We start from the raw sequence: 21,000 nt of genomic DNA on the forward strand, positions 1-21,000 counted from the left end.
TATAGTCCCACTTGTTCATTTTTGCTTTTGTTAGGCCACAAGCTTTTTAAAAAGTAAAGAACATATTAACATTGTTGAAACTTAAAGCAAAATCTAAAAGAATATATATATATATGCAACTAAAACAGAATTTTGTGTGTGGTAAAATGTACATCACATCACTAGTTACATCTTAACCAATTTTGAGTACATTCACATTGTTGTACAACCTTCACCTTCACCACCATCCCTCTCTAGAACTTCTTCATCTTCCCAAACTGGAACTCTTGCCATTAAATAGTACACTGTACTCCTCCCTCCCCCAGCCTGCAGCAACCACCCTTCTGCTTTCTGCCTGTGAGCTGGACCACTCTAGTGCCTCACATAAGTGGAAATCAGGTCATATTTGTCCTTTTGTGTCTGGCTATCCTCTTTATTTTATATAACTTATTGATAATTTTTCTTATTGTATCAGTAACACCTATTTGTTGTAGAAAAATATAGGAAACACATAGAGGCCAAAAATCAAGTATCACCTGCAAACTCTAGTCAGATAACCACCAAAAACATGTTTATATCTTTCAGTCTTTTCCTTTCATTATATGTAGGTACATGCATAGATATCTACATAGAGAGATTATAATTTGTTGCCTGATTTTCACTTAGCAGGGTGTCATAAACATCATTCTATGTCCTTGAATATTTTCTCTATAACCATTTCATGGCTGTGGGATATTTCGTGGTGCAGATATATCATAATATAATGAATTATCTTTCTAGTCTTGTGCAGACAGATTAGAAGGTCTGTTTCTCTGTGTGTGTGCCACCACCTTCCCCATCGGAATGGCCCATCCTGAATATTGTCTCCCTGGCTTTAGGGAGGGTGTCTGTTAAACAGATCTCCGTATGACCAGGTCATTCACCAGATACCTGTTTTGGTGGTAGGTAACTTTGACAGCATCTTTTCTCTTTCTAGGACTGCTGGGCTTTTTAGTTTGATTGACACCATGTGGCCCCCTGTGGTGCCCCTGAAAGCACCTGGCCATGGCCATGCCTATGAGGAGGTAAGCCCAGCAGCTGAAGACCTCCCCTTGGCCTCCCCCTGCTCTGTGCCAGGTGCCCAGACGGGCACCAACCTCCAGTCCACGTCCCTGAGAAACCTGGGTCCAGGACCCCTGTCTTACTGCGCAGCCCTGGCAGTGGCTGCTGCCCCTGTGGGGCCGCTCTACATTCTTCTTGAGGCTAATTTATGATGATGTTTGTAAACTGCAATCATTGCATGGCACTGCAACAATTAGGGCCTCAGCACCTACTGAATAAGATATGGGGTGTTTTCCCCACAACCTTCCAGTCACTCGTACAGCCAACAAACACTCAGTTACTGGTTAGCACAGAAATTCACATAACCTAATAAATAAAACTCATGAATATTCCTCCAAGCACCAAGGTAGCCAGGAATTTCCATTTTCCTGCCCATCACATTGTTTCTCGTAGTTGCTCACAAATAGTAAAATTGACTGATTATAGTGTGTCTGCCCCTCTCCATTCAGAGCCTCAGCCAACAGGCCAGCCAGCAGCTGCTGGGCCAAAGCTCCCAAAGCTGAAATGGGCGTCTTGTTTGTGTAGCAGCTGTCTTCTTAGCACAGTGCTCAAACTGTGACTCTGTACTGTGCTAGACCAACAAAACAGTTGTCAAAAATGTCCATTTCTCAATCATTTAAGAGGAAGACGTTTCTAAATGGTGTTTTCTGTATACTCTGAGGAATGAATTTCTAAAATGAAATCTTGAATTGGTGGTTCAAAAATACAGAGGTTCTTAATACTTGGTCCCAGCAATGAACAACATAATCCATTTCTTGCATGGCCTCCTGGAGAGACAGTATGCATCTATGAATAAATAATTTTATTAAAAAGTAGATTTTAATAGTGTATTTGAGTCTTTGAACAGTACATTCACATTCTACCTTTACCCAACAGGTGAAGACTCATCTGCCTCCTCCTAGCTTCTGTTACATCCTTACGGCTCCTCCAAATCAGGGACAAATTGATATAATTGAAGAAGACCCCGTAGCTCAGCTGTACCAGCCTCCAGTTCCCCGCTTCTTAAGGGAAATTCTCCAGGTAATATCTGTTTTTGCCAAGGTCTTTAGTTCTTTTGCTGTGTTGGCGCTGTTTCCTAATCCTTTGCAATGCCTTTCCAGACTGAAGATCCTGGCGTCCGGTGCAGTTTCTATGCCAGGGTGATCTATCAAAGACCTCAGGTAATAATTCTCCTCTCCCACTTTCTCTCTCTCTCTCATAAGGTATTATAATGCATAAGGTGTTAAAAAGTTTATTCAAGGATAGTCTCTCTTAGAAATGAACAGAGTACCACAACAGTAAAGCATTTTAAAATCCAGCCATCCATGTTGTGCTCTGCAGCAGCCGTAAGCCTAGTCCTTGTGCCAGGGTGGCCACCAGCCACTCTGGGGAGCACTGGGCATAAAACAACTCAGGCATGTACTGCCTTGGAAGAGCCTCAGCCTAGGAAGCTTAGTCCCTTCCTGACACCTAGGCTGGTGATAGGAAGGAAGGAAGCTGGAACCTCACTTATCAGGTGAGAGGAGGGATCTCAGGGTCAGAGTCAGCCACCCCTCAGAACTCCCAAGCAGTGGAGGAACCCTGAGGTCCGTGAGGCCTCAGCAGCTGTGTGGAGCTGTGGCCTAGAACACCTTGTTGATGCATCCTTGCCACTCAGCAAATCAACTGGGAGGAGAGAAGGGGAAGAGTATAGGTGGCAGGCTGAACTCATGACGTAAGTTCTGCAAGAAACTTCTGCTGGACCTTAATGCAGAGGAATGTGTGTTCACCTCAGTCACCTGAGAGGTGCATAGGATGTCCCATTGTTCAGTCTTCATTTTCCTTTTCTCTGTTCACCTATTTGTCATCTGACAGCTAACCAGTGCCTGTCTTGAGGAATGAGAGTGATTGACATTAATCCCTCAGCAATGCTTCCTAGGAGCATCCCAGCATCCCCTATTGAGGACCAGGTACAGGCACCTGATGTGTCTCCTACTTTCCAAGTCTGAGGTCAACTGGAGGCTGACTGCACTCTCCCCGCCCCCCACCATCTGCAGGATGTTCAGTGTGTTAAGAGCTAGGTACCTGGCACATTCCTATCCTAAAGATCTTCTGAGTTGTGGGGCTCTGGCACCAGGCAAGTAGTTCACTGTATAGCTACCTCATAAGCTGCAGGTAGAATCTTGTCCTCAGGGATGCAAACAGCAGTCTCATGGCTGTTACACTGCATGCCCCTGCCACAGGGCCTTATTTGCCCACCTTCCTTCAGCAGAGGCTAGAAGTGGGAGAGTGAAGAAAGCAGGCGTCAAATACTCACACCATAGCCAGGTCTCAGTACTGTGCCCAGTGGCAGGAAGCCTTAGGGCAGAGAAGGACGAACTGCAGGTCATAGGCTCACTGGATGAAGGAGACCTGCCTCAGGGCTGACTGAGGACACTGATCCTCTCCCATTCTGAGTTTCCTCCCAAGAAGTGTAGAAGCCTTTCTAGTAGTGTAGGTGCAGCCTGCCAACAGGAGTGACTCTCAGTGGGTGTGTGTTCTAAGGGATTGTGGTACTTAGGAGATAGTCAAGGACTCAACCCAGTGGAACAGATTCCTCAATTCACTGAAATTCTTTAAACCCCCTGTATTCTGCTTTTGTGGGAAAGAGAATCCCAGAAACCAACTTCCATGGGAAAAAATTGAAATAAGCTAAGCCTGGGGCCACCATGTAGGTAAGCCACTGGCCTACACCTTCTACAGTGATGGCTGGCTCTTAGAATGGTACCAGGAGTCACTGCAAGAACCTGACTTAGCAAAAAAGGACCCAGTTGTATGTCCACTATACTAAAGAGGTAAGTCGTGAAAATGAGACTTTTGTTGTATTTAAATTTCATTTTGAATGAAGTCATTTAAAATGATTAAATCCACAGTAATTACAGATTTACAATGAATTACAAAGAAACATGGGGAGGTCCTGTTCATTCTCCCCCTGCCAACACTACCCACAGCAACCACAGTACAGCACCAAGCCCAGACTGACAGGGCACAATCCATGGAGCTAATGCTGGTCTCAGCCCTACATATGTGCACTTGCATCTGTGTACGTCCATGAGACTTTGTCGTGTGTAGCCTTGTATTACCTACACCGTAGTCGGTATACTCAGCTGTGCTGCAGACCCCTGGTGCTCCCCTTTAGGGCCATACCCATCCCTTTCTCCAACCCTAACCCTTGGCAACTGCTAATATGATCTCATTATAATTATGTTTTTGTATGTTGCTGACATAAGTAGAACCTTTGGCTTAGGGCCCACTGTAATGATTTCATATTAACTTGGTTAAATTTGTAAAGACCCTGTTTCCAGAGTAGGTCACATTCTGAGGTACTAGAGTTAGGAATTCAGCAGATTTTTTTTGAGAGACTGGCTTCTTTGAACTAACACAGTTCTGTAGAGATTCATGCACAGAATGAATGATGCTGAACATTCTTTCATGTGTCTGTACATACTCTGAGGTGAAAGTCTGTACATGCCTCACTCATTTTCTGGTGGGATTATTTGCTTCTGAATGTTCCAAGTTCTTTATATACTCGCTATGTAAAGCCTCTGTCAGAAAATATGTGATTTACAAATATTTCTAGGGTCTTTATTTGTCTTTTCATCCTTTCAACAGGGGTTTTTGCAGGATATAAGTTTTTAATTTGTATTTGGTCAAATTTACCAACTTTTACTCTTCTGGATCAGGCTTTTATTGCTAAATCCATGAAAAGTCAAGTCTCTGCCTAGTCTTGGGTCCCAAAGTTTATCTTTTGTGTTCTTTCATAGAAGATTTATCATGCTACATTTGAGATCCATGATGCATTTTGAGTTGATTTTTTATATGGTGTGTAGTTCAGGTCAAGGGTCATCATTTGATCTATGGATGTCCAGTTGTTCCAGCATTATTTGTTGATAAGCTATACTTCCTCCACTAAATTGCCTTTGCAACTTTTTCAAAAATTAATTGGTTATTTTTGTGCAGAAGATACCTATTTTTAATAAAATTCTAGCAATAAGATTGCTTAATACTGCTTTAAATTATTTGATTACTTATGTCTTTTTACAGAAGACTTTATTGTTACTGCTTTTTTCATAATCCCAATGGTAAAGAGAATTTGATAGTTAATTTCAAAGAAAGTTAGACGTGTTTCATCAGGAGATTGAAAAAGAGACTATGAACCAAACCCAGGGATTCAAAGAGTATCTAAAATCTCTGAAGATGGTCAGAAAAGCAACTTCAGACAATCTTGTAGAAATCTTCTCCCTTCCTGAAATATCTCCCATATTTGAAATTGTGATTTCTACCAGCTTATCCCTCCAAACGCTTTGTAACCCACAGGCTGATACAGAGTCACACACTGCACTAGTTGTTGTGTTGCTTTCATCTTCAAATGGAACATTTCTTCATCTTCGCTTATCTTTTGTGACCTTAACATTTTTGAAGAATGGAGGCCATTTATTTGATAGAATGTCTGTCGATTTAGATTTGCCTGATTTTTATCTCATGAAAAGATACAGGTAATGCATTTTTGACCGAAAAATACTGTGTTCATCTCAAGAGGTACACAGTTGATTTGTTTCATTGCTGCGACATTTTGTCAACTAATTAAGGTGTTGTTTTCCAGGTTTCTCTACTCTAAAGTTGACTAAAAAGTCTTTCATACTTATTAATTAATAAGTATGTAGCAAATATTTATGGGAAGATACATCAAGACTATATAAATATCCGGTTTCTTGTCAAGCTTTTACTTGCTCATTTTAACATCCATATGATTCTTGCCTGAATTATTATCCTGATAATAGTCAAATGGTAATCTTCTAATTCCAGCATTCCTCCTATATGTATTAGCTGGCATTTGGCTATAATTAGTAGCTTTTTATTTCCCTGATTTATATATTTACTTATTTCTATCATAATGGACCCATGGATTCAGTTTTTAATCAATGGGTTATAATCTGTTACTATTGTTTATTTTGATGCTCACATTTTCCCAGATTCAAGCTGGTGCCTATGTCCTTTGGACATGTTCCCATTGTTCTTTAGGTGCTTCCTTACCTAACATGGCACAGTAACATGTTTCAAGCTCAACTTATACTTTTTCTGCTCTGGAATCAAATATCTTTGCAAGAAGCCCTGGTTGATTTTAATGGGGACTGGCATTTAGAAGCAAGACCTGTGCTAGGTGGGTCATTGCTTCTAGGATGTCACTGTTTCTAGCCTCTCAATGGGAAGAGCAAGGAAATAGATGTATGTTTACCCATGCACACGTACACATAAATCCCTCCCTCCCTTCTGACTTTCCTTCCTATCTAGTCTATCTCTACCTACAATTGTGATTTAATACCAATACCTCCAACTCTAGACCATCACCACTGACTTGAGGTTTCCCCATTTCCACATTTACAACTGCCTTATTCAACAGTGAGAAATCTGTCTCATTCTCCGCAATATAACTTACTCTAGTTTCCTGCATGTAATCAACCTCTCAACCATGTGAACTGCCTCTTTGAGTCCAACCCACAGTTCCTGACCATGCAGATCACCTCTTCCCTGTCGTGTCAGTCAACCAAGTGAAATCCTCAACCTGACCACACTATCCATGCCATTCATGCCAGCAACACCATCTAAACTTCAAGCCAGCCAGAGTCTCATGGCCCAGCCCTACTGAACACAAACTGCAGGTTCTCATGGCCTAGCCCTACTCTGCACAAAGTGCCTCCCAGCCAAATCCTTGGCCCCATTTGCATCTACTGAGCCCTAAACCCTCACAGATGAAAGGGCAGAATGCCATTTTAATGAATTTGAAAAGGCCTTATAACTTTTGCATATTTAAAAAAAAGGAAAAAGAAAGAAAATTATAATAAAAGGAAAGTAGAAAAAAAGGAAAAAGAAAAGTTGTTGTAGATACAATAAATGCTTGATACCTGCTCTCTACTCAGACTGAGGGCAAGTAAATTATATTCCTGTCTCCGTCAGTTTGGGCTGCTGTATAGCAAAATACCATAGAGTAGGTGGCTTAAACAGCAAACACTAACTTCTCAGAGTTGGAGAACAGAAGCCTGAGATAAGGATGTGGGCATGATCAGGTTCTTGGTTAGAGCCCTTCTCTTAGTTGAAGAAAGGACTTCTTGTATCTTCACCATGTCGGGAGCTGAAAGGAAGCACACTCTCTTGTATCTTTTCCTATAAGGGCACTCATTCCATCATGGGGCTCCACCACCATGACTTCATCACCTCCCAGAGGCCCACCTCTCATGACTATCACACGTTAGGGTTTCAGCATAGGAATCAGGCTGAAGGGGCTGGGATACAAACATTCAGTTCGTTACAATTCCTAACCCTTAGGAAACTAACGCCTTGCAGGAGAGAAGTGTCTGTACTAAGTATAAAACAATGTGGTAATTAGCATTCTAGGTATAGGAACATGGAATCAGGAGGAAAAAACATTGAATTCTTCCAGAGTAGGTCAGAGGACAGGTGCACTAATTCCAATGAAGGGCAGACTGTACCCCAACCAGGAGTCCTTTAATCAGGTACAAGGTTAGGACTCACAGGGAACAGCCATGTCAGTGGCGCCTAGTAACGAAGACATGCAAAGTCTTGTATGTTTTAAAATATTGTTGGAATGGTATCTAAAATTCTTAGGATTAATAATAATCATCTGATGTGATTGCTTTTTAAAAAACAATTTTGGATATAATGCTATTAAGTTAATAATCTTGACTGTGTCTTTGAATTATAGGTAAATAGTTTTCATCTTCTGGAGCAAAGGGAGATTTGGCTGACAGTGACTGATGTCACCCTGCAAATGCAAGATGAGAATGGCTCTGGCCTCCCCAAAACCATGCCAGTCTGTGTGGCCTCCTCATGTGTGCTGGGCCAGGAAATCCTGGATGCGCTGGCTGGGGCTGCCTCTCACTACTTCCTCTTCAGGGACACTCTCCGAGACCAGGGTATGCTTTCTTCTTAACAGCTGTGATCTGGTGACCGATAGTGCTGTAAGGTGGCTCTGTGGCTTCCTGGGTGCCTCTATCTTTCTCTGGAACTGCATCTACTGAGCCCTAAACCCTCACAAATGACGCTTCCTTCCCGCACCCATGCATGTGTCTCTGGACAAAGCCAATTGCAAACACAGCATGTGCTGTAGAAGAGCCCATGATGCCTGTCCTGGGCTTTCATTAACCCTTGCTGTGGCCACCCAGACAGAACCAGAACACCCTACAGCACTCACATACTCTGTAACAAATGCTCACTGTAACAATTGTTCACTAAAAGGCTGTCTGTTGGAGGCATGCTGTACTGGGGCAGAAGCCACTCTCTGGAGCATCACTTTTTAAAATAAAGAAACCTAGAATATTATAAACACTCTTAGATCGGCTAGCCCTTTTTTCTAGGAATCAAACTAGGATCCTGCCTAAACTATATATATATTTTTTAATGTTATTGAGGTATAACTTGCAAACCACAAAATTTACCTTTTTGTCTTTAATTTGAAGATGTAATTGGCTTTATTAAGTGGTTCATGAATTGGGCAGCATTCCTTCTTGCAAGCAGAAAGATGCTCCCAAAATTCACCTTCTAAACTGAGTTGGAATGTAGCATTTGTGTGCTTTTGCAACTCTGCACACTGATGGCGCTGGAGCTTCCTTCCTGCACCCATGCATGTGTCTCTGGACACAGTAGATGAGCCCCACAGCTCTGCCCCTTGACCCACATGACTCATGGGAGTCTGGCAAAGGACACTGTCTTTTACTGGTAAGAGAGCTCTTTTTTCCCTCAGTGCTTCAGTAATCTGAAGTGTTTCCATTGGCAGGTCAGATTGTTTGTGTTGAACGGACTGTACTCTTACTTCAGAAGCCCCCTTTGGTCATGGCCTCTGGGGCTTGCCCCCATGAGCTGATGGGCCCTGTGAAGCTTGATGAACTGGATTCTGTCACCCAGGTCAACTGCATTTGCAGTGTTCAAGGTGGGTAGTCAGTTGTGTCAGAAATGGTATTTTCTTAAATACCACACTCATTTGACATTTATGTGTTCATTTATTTAACAAATATTTCCCTGATGTGGTCCAAACACTGGATACATAAGGAGTATAATCTTGCCCCAGGGACTTATAGTCTGTTTAGAAAGACATCAGTTATACACACAACCAAATATAAAACTGTAGTGTTCCAAGTGCCACCTGCCAGAACCTCACCTCAGCAGAGGGTGGGGACACTGAAGTCTCCCAGTTGGGCCGAGATTTGCAGGGTAGGGGGGAGCTAATTAGGTGAATGGGTAGGAGCAGGAAGGACATTTGGTGGGAAGAAGAGAGGACTTAAAAAGGCTGCTGACAGGACAGTGTGCAAGCACAGGGTCTGGAAGGAGGCAAGAAATGTGTCTGGATAGAAGTAGTGACTGGAGAGAGGCTGTAGGGGCCAGCCCTTGCCAGCAAGTGGGCAGCCCAGATGGCATGGTCCAGTTTGCACCTCTGCACAGCAGAGTGGAGGGGCCAGGGACTCAGGTGTAGCCAGCAGGTGGGCGAGGGTCAGGAAGTAAATCTGGAAGTGAATTTAGTCAGGAGAGAAACTGACATGTAGGATAATGAAATTATGCAGAGGGGACAAGGCATATATGGCAGACGAGAACATACGACTATCTCTAGACTCTCGCTCAGACAAGGCAGTGGTACTGCTGGTCAGTGAAGCAGACATGACAGAAGAAGCCAGCTTTGAGGGAACAGTATTAGTTCTGTCTTGTAGAGTTTAGGTGTCTTCTGATAATATATGAGGAGATATTTCAGTAACTGGTTGGATATATCAGTCTGAACCTGAAAATAACAGTAATATTTTTCTCTTTTAGCTTTATAAAATTTTTTAGTGATAATAATACCATGTCCATTGGAACTAGAGAAAGGTGAATAAAGAGAAACAACCTGTCATCATATACCTACTCTGCCTTACCCCATGCACACAGGAGCCCACACTCTGCCCTCTGGAAGGGGCATATGTGCTACACATTATTCTGTCACCTGCTTTCCCCTCTTAATACTCTAGTAGGGATGTCCATTCAGGTGGAAAGATAAAGATCTAAACCAAGATTAATAGTTGCATAACACTAACATTCCTCATATGAATAAACTGTCCCTCCACTGATGGACATCAAATGTGTTCCTCTGTTTTTGCAGTTAAAAACAAAATTGAAAGAAACATCCTTCCCTGTGTCAATCCTTACCAATTTCTATGCAGGAGGATTTCAGGGTCTTAGGATTCATATATATTTTTAACCAACTTTGTTGAGATATGACTTATATTGCTACAATTCACACATTTAAAATGTGGTATATTCACAGAGTGTACAACCTTCACTACAATTTAATTTTATAACATTATCATAATCCCAAAAATACACACTCCCCTCATTGTCAGACATGCCTTATAATGAGCCCCCCAGTCTCCCCCACACCCTGGTGTTAGGAAAGCCCTGGTCTACTTTCTTTCTCTATAGATTTGCCTTTCTGATATTCCACACACATGGAATCATATATCATGTGGTCTTTCATGACTGGCCTCTTTCACTTAGTATAATGTTTTCAAAGCCATCTATGGTGTAGCATGTAGCAGCTCTTACCTCTTTATGACTGGATATTTCACTCTAGATTTGCACATCTTGTTTATCTGTTCATCAGTTGATGGACTTCGGGTTGTTCCCACCTTTTTGACTATTGTAAATAGGGCTACTCAGAGTATTTGTGCATAAGTTTTTGTCTGAACACCTGTTTTCAAATTTGGGGTATGTATTCATGAAATTGTCACATCATGTGAGTAACCATGGGTTTAACCTATTTGAAGAAATGCTGGAGTGTTTTCCAAAGTGGCCACACAACTATTGTGTATCCTTAATATTAAAAGATACTGCAAAATTAATTTCCAAAAAGTAACCAAAAATTTACACTTCTCATTCTTAGAATAATTTAAATCCAGAGTAATTTCTAAGAGGGCCTGTTTCTCCACCTGTACCCACCACTAGATTCCTGAATCTTTTTATGATTACTATGCACAGCAGTAATCCCTTGTTGCTTTAATTCCCATTCCCCAGTCTGCTTGTGAGATAGAGAAAGAGGCCATTTGGATCTTCTCTTAGTGCCAGACATAGCTCAGGTCATAATTTGATGGAGAGAGTGAAAACAGTGAAGCCCAGAGGTCCTGAAGAAAGGCAGCTCTGCAAGTCACCTGTTTTCTGGGCCCTCCATTTTCTCATCTATAAAGCAGGGATAATAGAAACAACCTTAAAACATTGTTGAGAATTAAATAAGAAAATGCACATGAGGTTTTGGGAGCTTGAAGCACTCATAAACTATAGTGGAGAAAATAGACATCTCAGTGCTTCCACGACAGACTCTGAGGGCTGGCCGAGGGCTGGAGGGCAGTAGATTGGTGGCCTTGAGACCCAGCCAGAGTTGCTGAAGGTAGAAGGGTATGAGAAAAAGAAACAGGTGCCAGGGGCAGTTGTAAAAGTTTATGTACTGTTGGAGAAGCAGGCCCTATGGGATGGGGCTCGTTCTGGCTGCTTCTTGCCCTGGCTATGCTCAGGAGGTTATATGCCCAGATTTTCATCTTAAATGAAGCAATCTGTCAGCAGCATAGATAGACCATGGTGCAAAGTGGGGCAGGAAGGTGAATTGTGAGGCTATTTGGAAGAGTGCAGGTATAGGAAGGCCAGACTGGGAGAGCATCCCAAGCAGGGTAGGTGTGAACAGCTGAGTTTTCCCCAAGGGTTCAGGTGGTGAGGGCAGGGCACGGGGCCAGGGTTCAGGTCATGAGGATGGGGTGCATGCCCTCTGCCTGCACACAGTCTTCTTCCCAAGCCTGCTGGCCTGTGGCACCTCACCAGGCTGACCTTCTCCATGCTGGCTGCTGCCTGCTTCCTTTTCATTCCCTGGAGTCTCTAGGAGCCCTGATTGGTCAAGGGCACAGTGCAGAGAGAAGGATAAGGGAGCTGCCCCCATCTGAAAGTCACTGCCATGTCCCCACACCAGTTAGGCTGTTTCGGACCCTGTTATTGTGAGACCATAAGAACCGCCAATGGCACTGATTTATAAAAAAATATATGTATCTGAACAGGGAGCTTCAAAGGGGTGTTTGAAACCTAACCCATTCTTAACTATTGCTAGTGAGGGCCACAGAGTTGCAAAAAAGGAAATGTGCAGGTCCTCATGGGGAATGAGGAAAACCTGATTTTTCTAGTTTCTAAGGAACTTCATGTTAAAAACAAAAACTTGTAGGAAGGACTAAACAAGATGGCGGTGTGATAAGTGAGGCAGAAACCTCCCAAACCACATATAACACAAACATACAGCAAATACAACAAATCGTGAAAGAGTGACTGGAAAGAAGTCTGCAACACACAACCTAATCTGGTGAGAAGAGAAGATGTCACAGAAAAGGATAAACTAGTAATGCTGCGATCCAGTAGGACCTTAGCCCTCCCCCCACTGAAGCTCACTGACGGGAGGGAGAGAAAGAGAGTGGGGAGGGAGTAGAAGCCCAGGACTGCTAAATACCCACCATTGGAGATCTATTCTGGGACCACAAACCATATCATATAGTGCTGTGGAGATAAAGGAGTTGGAAAGCAGATAAAGGCAGAATACTGAAGAGAGACTGAGATTCCAGCCACTTATGGAGAATAGGTACCCATAATGGGCTGCCCTGGGACAAAAGATGGGCAGGCACTATGAAAGACTTCCCAACAATGAGAGGGCTGTTAAAGGGGCAAGGACTACACAGAGGTTCCCGCTCAGGAGAAAGGATAGGTGGACAAAATTGTCCCAGCACAGTCAGCCCAACAGGTTGTGAACTCTCAGGAGCTTCACACACTCCATCCCCCTGGCTCGTAGGCAGCTCTGAGGCCCTCCACTGTGATATGCAGCCTGCTGTTCCTTCTGGCCAAAACTGGATTACAAACCTGCTGCCCCAGCCATTGTGCCAGACTAGCTGGAGGACAGCCCTGCCCACAAAAGCTACAAGGGCATAGCATAGAAGCTTCTCCTTGCACACTCGTACCCCTGGCCATGGCAGTGGAAGCAGGCACTGTGGCTGGGAAGCAGGAAAGAGCCGTTTCCTCCCAGCAGGCACTGGTGCCACTCACCTGGTTCCCGCCATTGCTCCAGGGGCTGAGCAGCTCCAAAGAATAGAGTTTATGGGCTCTATAGGTCACCGCCTACATGAAGTTATTATTCCATAGGAATCACTAGAAATATGAAACAGCAAAAGAATCTGGTACAAACCAAAACCCCTAAAACACCAGAAAGAGGGCTAAGTGAAACTGAAATCAGTCTTCCTGAAAAATATTTCAAAATAAAAATCATAAACATGCTCACGGAGCTACAGAAAAATATCCAAGACCTCAGGGAGAACTTCAAGAAGAGACAGAAACTGAAAAATTACAGTATCTGAGATGAAACATACAGTGGAGGGATTTAAAACAAGATTAGATAAGGTACAGGAAATGGAAAATTAAGCAGAAATTAGAGAACAGGAATACAAAGAAGCTGAGGCACAGAGAAAAGAGGATCTGTATGACTGAAAGAATAATGAGAGAACTGTGTGACCAATACAAATGGAACAATATTCAAATTATAGGGCTACCAGAAGAAGAAGAGAGAAAAAGGGATAGAAAGTGTATTTGAGAAGATAATTCCTGAAAACTTCCCCAGTCTGGGGTAAGAAATAGTCTCTCACGCCATGGAAGTGCACAAATCTCCCAAAACAAGGGATCCAAAGAAGACAACACCAAAACATAATAAAATGACAAAAATCAAGGACAAGGAGAGAGTATTGAAAGCAGCCAGACAGAGAAAAAAGATCATATACAAAAGAAAACCAATCAGGCTATCATCAGACTTCTTAGCAGAAACTTTACAGGCCAGAAGGGAGTGACATGATGTATTTAATGCAATGTAACATAAGCAGCAAGATTATCATTTAAATTTGAAGCAGAGATTAAACAATTTCCAGATAAGCAAAAGTTAAGGGAATTTAACTCCCACAAACTGTCTCCACAGTGTATTTTAGAGGGACTGCTATAAATGGAAGTGCTCCTAAGGCTAAATAGCTGTCACCAGAGAAAATAAAACCACAGTAAAGGAAGTAGACCAATTAATTACTAAGCAAATGCAAAATTAAATCAACTACCCACAAAGTCAGTCAAGGGATATTCAAAGAGTACAAAATGTGACGCCTAATATATAAAGAGTGGAGGAGGAAGAAAAAGAAGGGAGGAAAAAGAAAGAACCTTTAGATTATGTTTGAAATAGCATAATAAGCCCATTAAGTTAGTCTGTCAGATAGTAAAGAAGCTGCCCCTGAGCCTTTGGTAATGATGAGTCTAAAGTATGCAGTGGCAATAAGTACATATATATCGATAAACACCCTAAATGTAAATGGTCTGAATGCACCAATCAAAAGACAGAGAGTTACAGAATGGATAAAATAAAACAAGACTGATCTGTATGATGCTGTCTGCAAAAGACTCACCTCAAACCCAAAGACATACACAGACTACAAATGAAGGTATAGAAAAAGAAATTTCATGCAAATAATAGGAAGATAAAAGCAGGAGTTGCAGTACTTGTATCAGATAAAATAGACTTTAAAACAAAGAAAGTAATGAGACAAAGAAGGACATTACATAATGATAAAGGGGTGAGTCCAACAGCAAGAGGTTATGACCATTAGAAATATCTCTGCACCCAACATAGGAATACCTACATATGTGAAACAAATACCAACAGAATTAAAGGGGGAAATAGAATGCAATGCACTACTTTTAGGAAACTTCAACACGCCAGTCACTCTGAAGGGCAGATCAATCGGATGGAAAGTAAGGACAGAGGCACTGAACAATACATTAGAACAGATGGACCTAACAGACATCTACAGAACACTCCACCCAAAAGCAGCAGGATTCACATTCTTCTCAAGTGTACATGGAACATATTCCAGAATAGATCACATACTAGGTCACAAAAAGAACCTCAGTAAATTCAGGATTGAAATTGCGCCAACCAGCTTCTCAGACTACAAAGGTATGAAATTAGAAATAACTCATGCAAAGAAAATAAAAAATCCCACAAACATGGAAGCTTAAATGCATGCTCCTAAATATTCAATCGATCAATGACCAAAAAAACCCAGAGATTTAGTAATATAAGGAGACAAATGAAAACAACAACTCAGCAGCCCATAACCTGTAGGATACAGCCAAGGCAGTTCTAAAAGGAAAGTATATAGCAATATAGACCTACCTCAAGAAACAAGAACAATCCCAAATGAACCATCTAAACTCAGAATTAATAAAACTAGAAAAAGAAAAATAAATGAGGACCAAAGTCAGGAGGAGGGAAATAATAAAGATGAAAGCAGAAATAAATTAAATTGAGAAGAAAAAAACAATATAAAGTATCAATGAAAACAGGAGCTGGTTCTTTGAGGAAATTAAAAAGATAAGCCCTTAGCCAGACTTATCAAGTGAAATAGTCTATACAACTGCATAAACAGAATCAGAAATGAGAAAGGAAAATCACTACAGACACCCCAGAAATACAAAGAATTATTGGAGTATAGTATGAAAAATTATTTGCTAATAAATTGGATAACCTAGAAAAAATGGACAAATTCATAGAAACATACAACCTTCCATCACTGACCCAGGAAGAAACAGAAAATCTGAACAGACCAATTACCAGCAATGAAATTGAATTCATAATCAAAAAAGTACCTGAGACCAAAATGCCTGGACCAGATGGTTTCACATTTGGATTTTATCAAACATTTGGAGAAGACATAATATCCATCTTCCTTAATGTTTTCCAAAAAGTATAAGAGGAGGGAATACTTCCAGACACAGTCTATGAGGCCATCATCACTCTAATACCTAAACCAGACAAAGACACCACAAAAAATGAAAATTACAGACCACTATCCCTGATCAACATAGATTCAAAAATGCTCAACAAAATATTAGCAAACCAAATTCAAATGTACATCAAAAAGATCATCCATGATGATCAAGTAGGATTCATCCCAGGGATGCAAGGATGGTACAATATTAGAAAATCCATCAATATCATACACCACATCAACAAAAAGAATAACAGAAATCACATGATCATCTGCATAGATGCTGATAAAACATTTAACAGTATTCAACATCCATTCATGATAAAAACTCTCAACAAAATTGGTATAGAGGACAAGTACCTCAACATAATAAAGGCTGTAAATGACAAACCCACAACCAACATCATACTTAACAGTGAGAAGCTGAAAGCTTTTCCTCCAAGATTGGGAACAAGGCATGCATGCCTACTCTCCCCAATTTTATTCAACATAGTTCTGGAGGTCCTAGCTGCAGCAATCAGACAACACAAAGAAATGAAAAAGGCATCCAAATTGCTAAAGAAGTTAAACTGTCACTGTTTGGATGTGACATGATATTGTACGTAAAAAACCCTAAAGAATCCACTCCAAAACCACTAGAACTAATATCTGAACTTAGCAAAGTTGCAGGATACAAAATTAATACACAGAAATCTGTAACATTCCTATATACTAATGATGAACTGGCAGAAATAGAAATCAGGAAAGCAGTTTCATTTACAACTGCATCAAAAAGAGTAAAATACCTAGAATAAACCTAACCAAGGAAGCAAAAGACCTATACCCTGAAAACTGTAAGACACTCATGAGAGAAATTAAAGTAGACACCAATAAATGGAAATTCATCCCATGCTCATGGATAGGAAGAATTAATCTTGTCAAAATGGCTTTCCTTCCTAAAGCAATCTATAGATTTAATGCAATCCCTTTAAAATATGAACAGCATTCTTCAACAAAGTAGAATAAATAGTTCTAAAATCCATATGGAACCCCAAAAGACCCCAAATAGTCAAAGCAATCCTGAGAAGGAAGAATAAAGCTGGGGGGATTATACTTCCCAACTTCAAGCTCTACTACAAAGCCGCAGTAATCAAAACAATTTGGTACTGGTACAAGAACAGATCCATAGATCAATGGTACAGAATAGAGATCCCAGATATGAACCCACACATACATGGCCAATTAACATAAAGGATCCATGGACATAAAATCGGGAAATGACAGCCCCTTCAACAGCTGGTGTTGGCAAAACTGGGCAACTACATGTAAGAAAATGAAACTGGATTACTGTCTAATGCCATACACAAAAGTAAACTCAAAATGTATCAATGACCTGAATGTAAGTCATGAAACCATATAACTCATAGAAGAAAACAAAGGCAAAAATCTTTTGAATATAAAAATGAGCATTTTTTTCCTGAACACATCTCCTTGGCAAGGGAAACAAAAGCAAAAATGAACAAATGGTACTATATCAAACTACAAAGCTTCTGTACAGCAAAGGACACCATCAGTATAACAGAAAGTTACCCTACTGTATGGGAGAATATATTCGTATTCGTGTCCAATAAGGGGTTAACATCCAAAATATATAAAGAACTCACATGACTCAACACCCAGAAAGCAAATAATCTGATTAAAAAAGGCACAGGATCTGAACAGACCCTCTACAAAGAAGAAATTTCAATGGCCAATGGGCACATGAAAAGATGCTCCAGTTCGCTAATTATCAAGGAAATGCAAAATTAAAACCACAATGAGATATCACCTCACACCAGTTAGGATGGCCAGCATCATAAAGACTAGGAACAACAAATACTGGCGACGATGCAGAGAAAGGGGAACCCTCCTACACTGCTGGTGGGAATGTATATTACTTCAACCATTATGGAAAGCAATATGGAGGTTCCTCAAAAAACTAAAAATAGAAATACCATTTGACCCAGGAATTCCACTCCTACTAATTTACCCAAATGAAACAAGATCTCAGATTCAAAAAGACACATGCACCCCTATGTTTGTTGCAGCACTAGTTACAATAGCCAAGACATGGAAGCAGCCTAAGTGCCCATCAGTAGAAGAATGGATACAGAAGATGTGGTACATATATACAATGGAATATTATTCAGCCATAGAAAGAAAACAAATCCTATTATTTCCAACAACATGGATGGAGCTAGAGAGTATTATGCTCAGTGAAATAAGGAGGTGGGGAAACACAAGTAGCACATGATTTCCCTCATATCTTTCTATTTTGATGGACTGTGACTGAAATGGGGTATGTTGAGGGGAACTTGATAACATGAGTTAATGTGATAACCACAGTTTTACTCATGTAAAACCTTTAGAAGATTATATATCAATGATACCTTAACAAAAAAACTTGTAGGTGAAATTTTCGAGAACATAAAATTAACCATTTTGAAGTGAGCCCTTATGTGGCACTTAGTATATTCAAAACATTGTGCAGTAGCCTCCTATTGTATACATATTTTTGACACCTCAATGCCTTAATAAACAAAGTGACATTCTATTTTTTAATAATAATTTAATTGAGATATACTTCACATACCATATAATTCACCCTTTTAAAGTATTCAACTCAGTGATTCCTGGTATGTTCATACAGTTGTGCAAGTATCCCCACTAACTAGTTCCAGAATATTTTCATCACCCCAAAAAGTATCCCCATGTCTGTTTGCAGTCACTGCCCATTCTGCCCTATCCCAGCCAATCCTACTTAATCGTCTGTCTTTGTGGATTTGCCTCTTCTGGACATTTCATATGAATGGAATGATATAATATGTTATTTTGTCTTCTGCTTTCAGTTAGAACTTTTCTAAGATTGTTCCACGTTACATTTATCAGTACTGGATTCCTTTTTAGGGCTGAATGTTCCATCATATGAATATACCATTGTTTATCCATTCATCAACTGTAGTTCATTTTTTAATATTATGAATAATGCTATGAATGTTGTAAACCTTTTGAGCGGACATATATTTTCTATTCTTTTGAGTTTATTCCTGTTTTTATTTAGTTTTCATGTGGATACTATGAAATCATTCTGACAAGTGTGAAGTGGTATCTCACTGTGATTTTGATTTACATCTCCCTGATGATTAATGATGTTGAGCATCTTTTCATGTGTCTCTTTCATTTGTATGGCTTCTTTAGAAAAATGTCTGTTCAGTAACTCTGCCCTTTTTTTAATAAGATTATTTGTGGGGGTTTTTGGTGTTGTATGAGTTCTTAATGTATTTTGAGTATTAACCCCTTGTTGGATATTCATTTGAAAATATATTCTCCTATTCAGTAGGTTGCTCTTTCAGTTTATTGACAGTTTCCCTTGTGCAGAGCCTTTTAGTTTGATGTAGTCCCACTTATTTATTTTTGCTTTTGTTTCTCTTGCTGGGGAGACATATCCAGAAAAAAAATTGTTAATGCTGATGTTCAAGAGTTTACTCCCTGTGTTTTCTTCTGGGAGTTTTATGGTTTCAAGTCTTACATTTAGGTGTTCAATCCATTTTGAGTTTGTTTTTGTGTGTGATATAAGACAGAGGTCCAGTTTCAGTCTTTTGCATGTAGCTCTCTGCTTTTTCCAACAGCATTAACTAAAGAGACTATCATTTCCCTATTTTATATTCTTGCCTCCTTTATCATATATTAATAGAAAAGTATGGGTTTATTTTTGGGCTCCCTATTCTGTATCATTGCCCTATGTGTCTTTTGGTCCAGTACCATACTGTTTTGGTTACTATTTATTTGTGATATAGTTTGAAATTTTGGAGCATGATATCGTTACCTTTGTTCATCTTTCCCAAGGTTGCTTTGGCTGTTTGGAGTCTTTTCTAATTCAGTACAAATTTTCGGATTAGTTTTTCTTGTTCTGTGAAAAATGCCATTGGCACTTTTTTTTGAGAGGGCATCTCTCATATTTATTGATCAAATGGTTGTTGACAACAATAAAATTCTGTATAGGGGGGTCAATGCTCAATGCACAATCATTAATCCATCTCAAGCCTAGTTCTCGTCAGTCTCCAATCTTCTGAAGCATAATGAACAAGTTCTTACATAGTGAACGAATTCTTACAGAGTAAATAAGTTCTTACATGGTGAACAGTACAAGGGCATTCATCACAAAAACTTTCGGTTCTGATCATGCATTATGAACTATAAACAATCAGGTCAAATATGAATATTTGTTTGATTTTTATACTTGATTTATATGTGGATCCCACATTTCTCCCTTTATTATTATTATTATTTTTTTTATTTTTAATAAACTGCTGAAGTGGTAGGTAGATGCAAGATAAAGATAGAAAACATAGTTTATTGTTGTAAGAGAGCAATTGTAGATGATCAGGTGTGTGCCTGTAGACTATGTGCTAATCCGAGCTAGACAAGGGCAATAAAACATCCATGGATGCAGAAGCTTTCTCTCAACACAGGGGGGTGTGAGGTTCTAAGCTTCACCACTGTTGTTCCCCAATTTCTCACCTGATGGCCCCCCTGCGACTGTGCCTGTCTTAGGTTGTTCCTCCCTTGAGGAATCTTACCCGTCTCTGGCTAACCAGTCATCTTCCGGGGCCATACAGGGAAATGTAAAGTTGGTAAGTGAGAGAGAAGCCATATTGTTTGAAAAGGTTAGCTTTTTACTTCTTTGCAGATTTATGCCCTGTGGCTTCTATGCCCAGCACTTGTCTCGAGGTATCTTTACCACCTGGAGGAATTATGATACTCGGTAAATTCGATATGAGGCACGAATTCTATTTAAGGGTTGTAATTAGGAAGGAAGAAGAAAAGCTATAGAGGTAGCATATGGAAGAAAACATGGGAGGATTGATTATTTCTTTGACATATCTTCTTGTAGAGTACCTTAAGTATATATAGGTTTTAAACTACTAACTAACTTGCGCACACATATTAACATAATAGGAATACGGTGGCATAAAGCAAATCTATAATTACCAGCCATCTCCAGTGACGCCAAGAAAACCATTTAGGCACCTTAGGCATTTGTGAA

The 21,000-nt window shown here is 40.4% G+C and overlaps 1 protein-coding gene across 10 annotated transcripts in view; it reads left to right on the top strand.

The window, feature by feature from the left end:
- SPIDR (scaffold protein involved in DNA repair) overlaps nucleotides 1-21,000 on the top strand; it is a 462,021-nt gene that overhangs the window by 415,201 nt on the left and 25,820 nt on the right. For 9 of the 10 annotated variants that reach the window (XM_036993683.2, XM_073229486.1, XM_036993687.2 and 6 more), the window contains 5 exons: nucleotides 956-1,043; nucleotides 1,957-2,100; nucleotides 2,181-2,240; nucleotides 7,799-8,009; nucleotides 8,870-9,022. In XM_036993683.2, the coding sequence (XP_036849578.2) occupies nucleotides 956-1,043; nucleotides 1,957-2,100; nucleotides 2,181-2,240; nucleotides 7,799-8,009; nucleotides 8,870-9,022 (656 nt within the window). The remainder of the gene's footprint in view (nucleotides 1-955; nucleotides 1,044-1,956; nucleotides 2,101-2,180; nucleotides 2,241-7,798; nucleotides 8,010-8,869; nucleotides 9,023-21,000) is intronic. The other variant, XM_073229487.1, reaches the window with a different exon arrangement.

Source organism: Manis javanica, chromosome 2 (assembly GCF_040802235.1).
Source record: "Manis javanica isolate MJ-LG chromosome 2, MJ_LKY, whole genome shotgun sequence".
Classification (NCBI taxonomy): domain Eukaryota; kingdom Metazoa; phylum Chordata; class Mammalia; order Pholidota; family Manidae; genus Manis; species Manis javanica.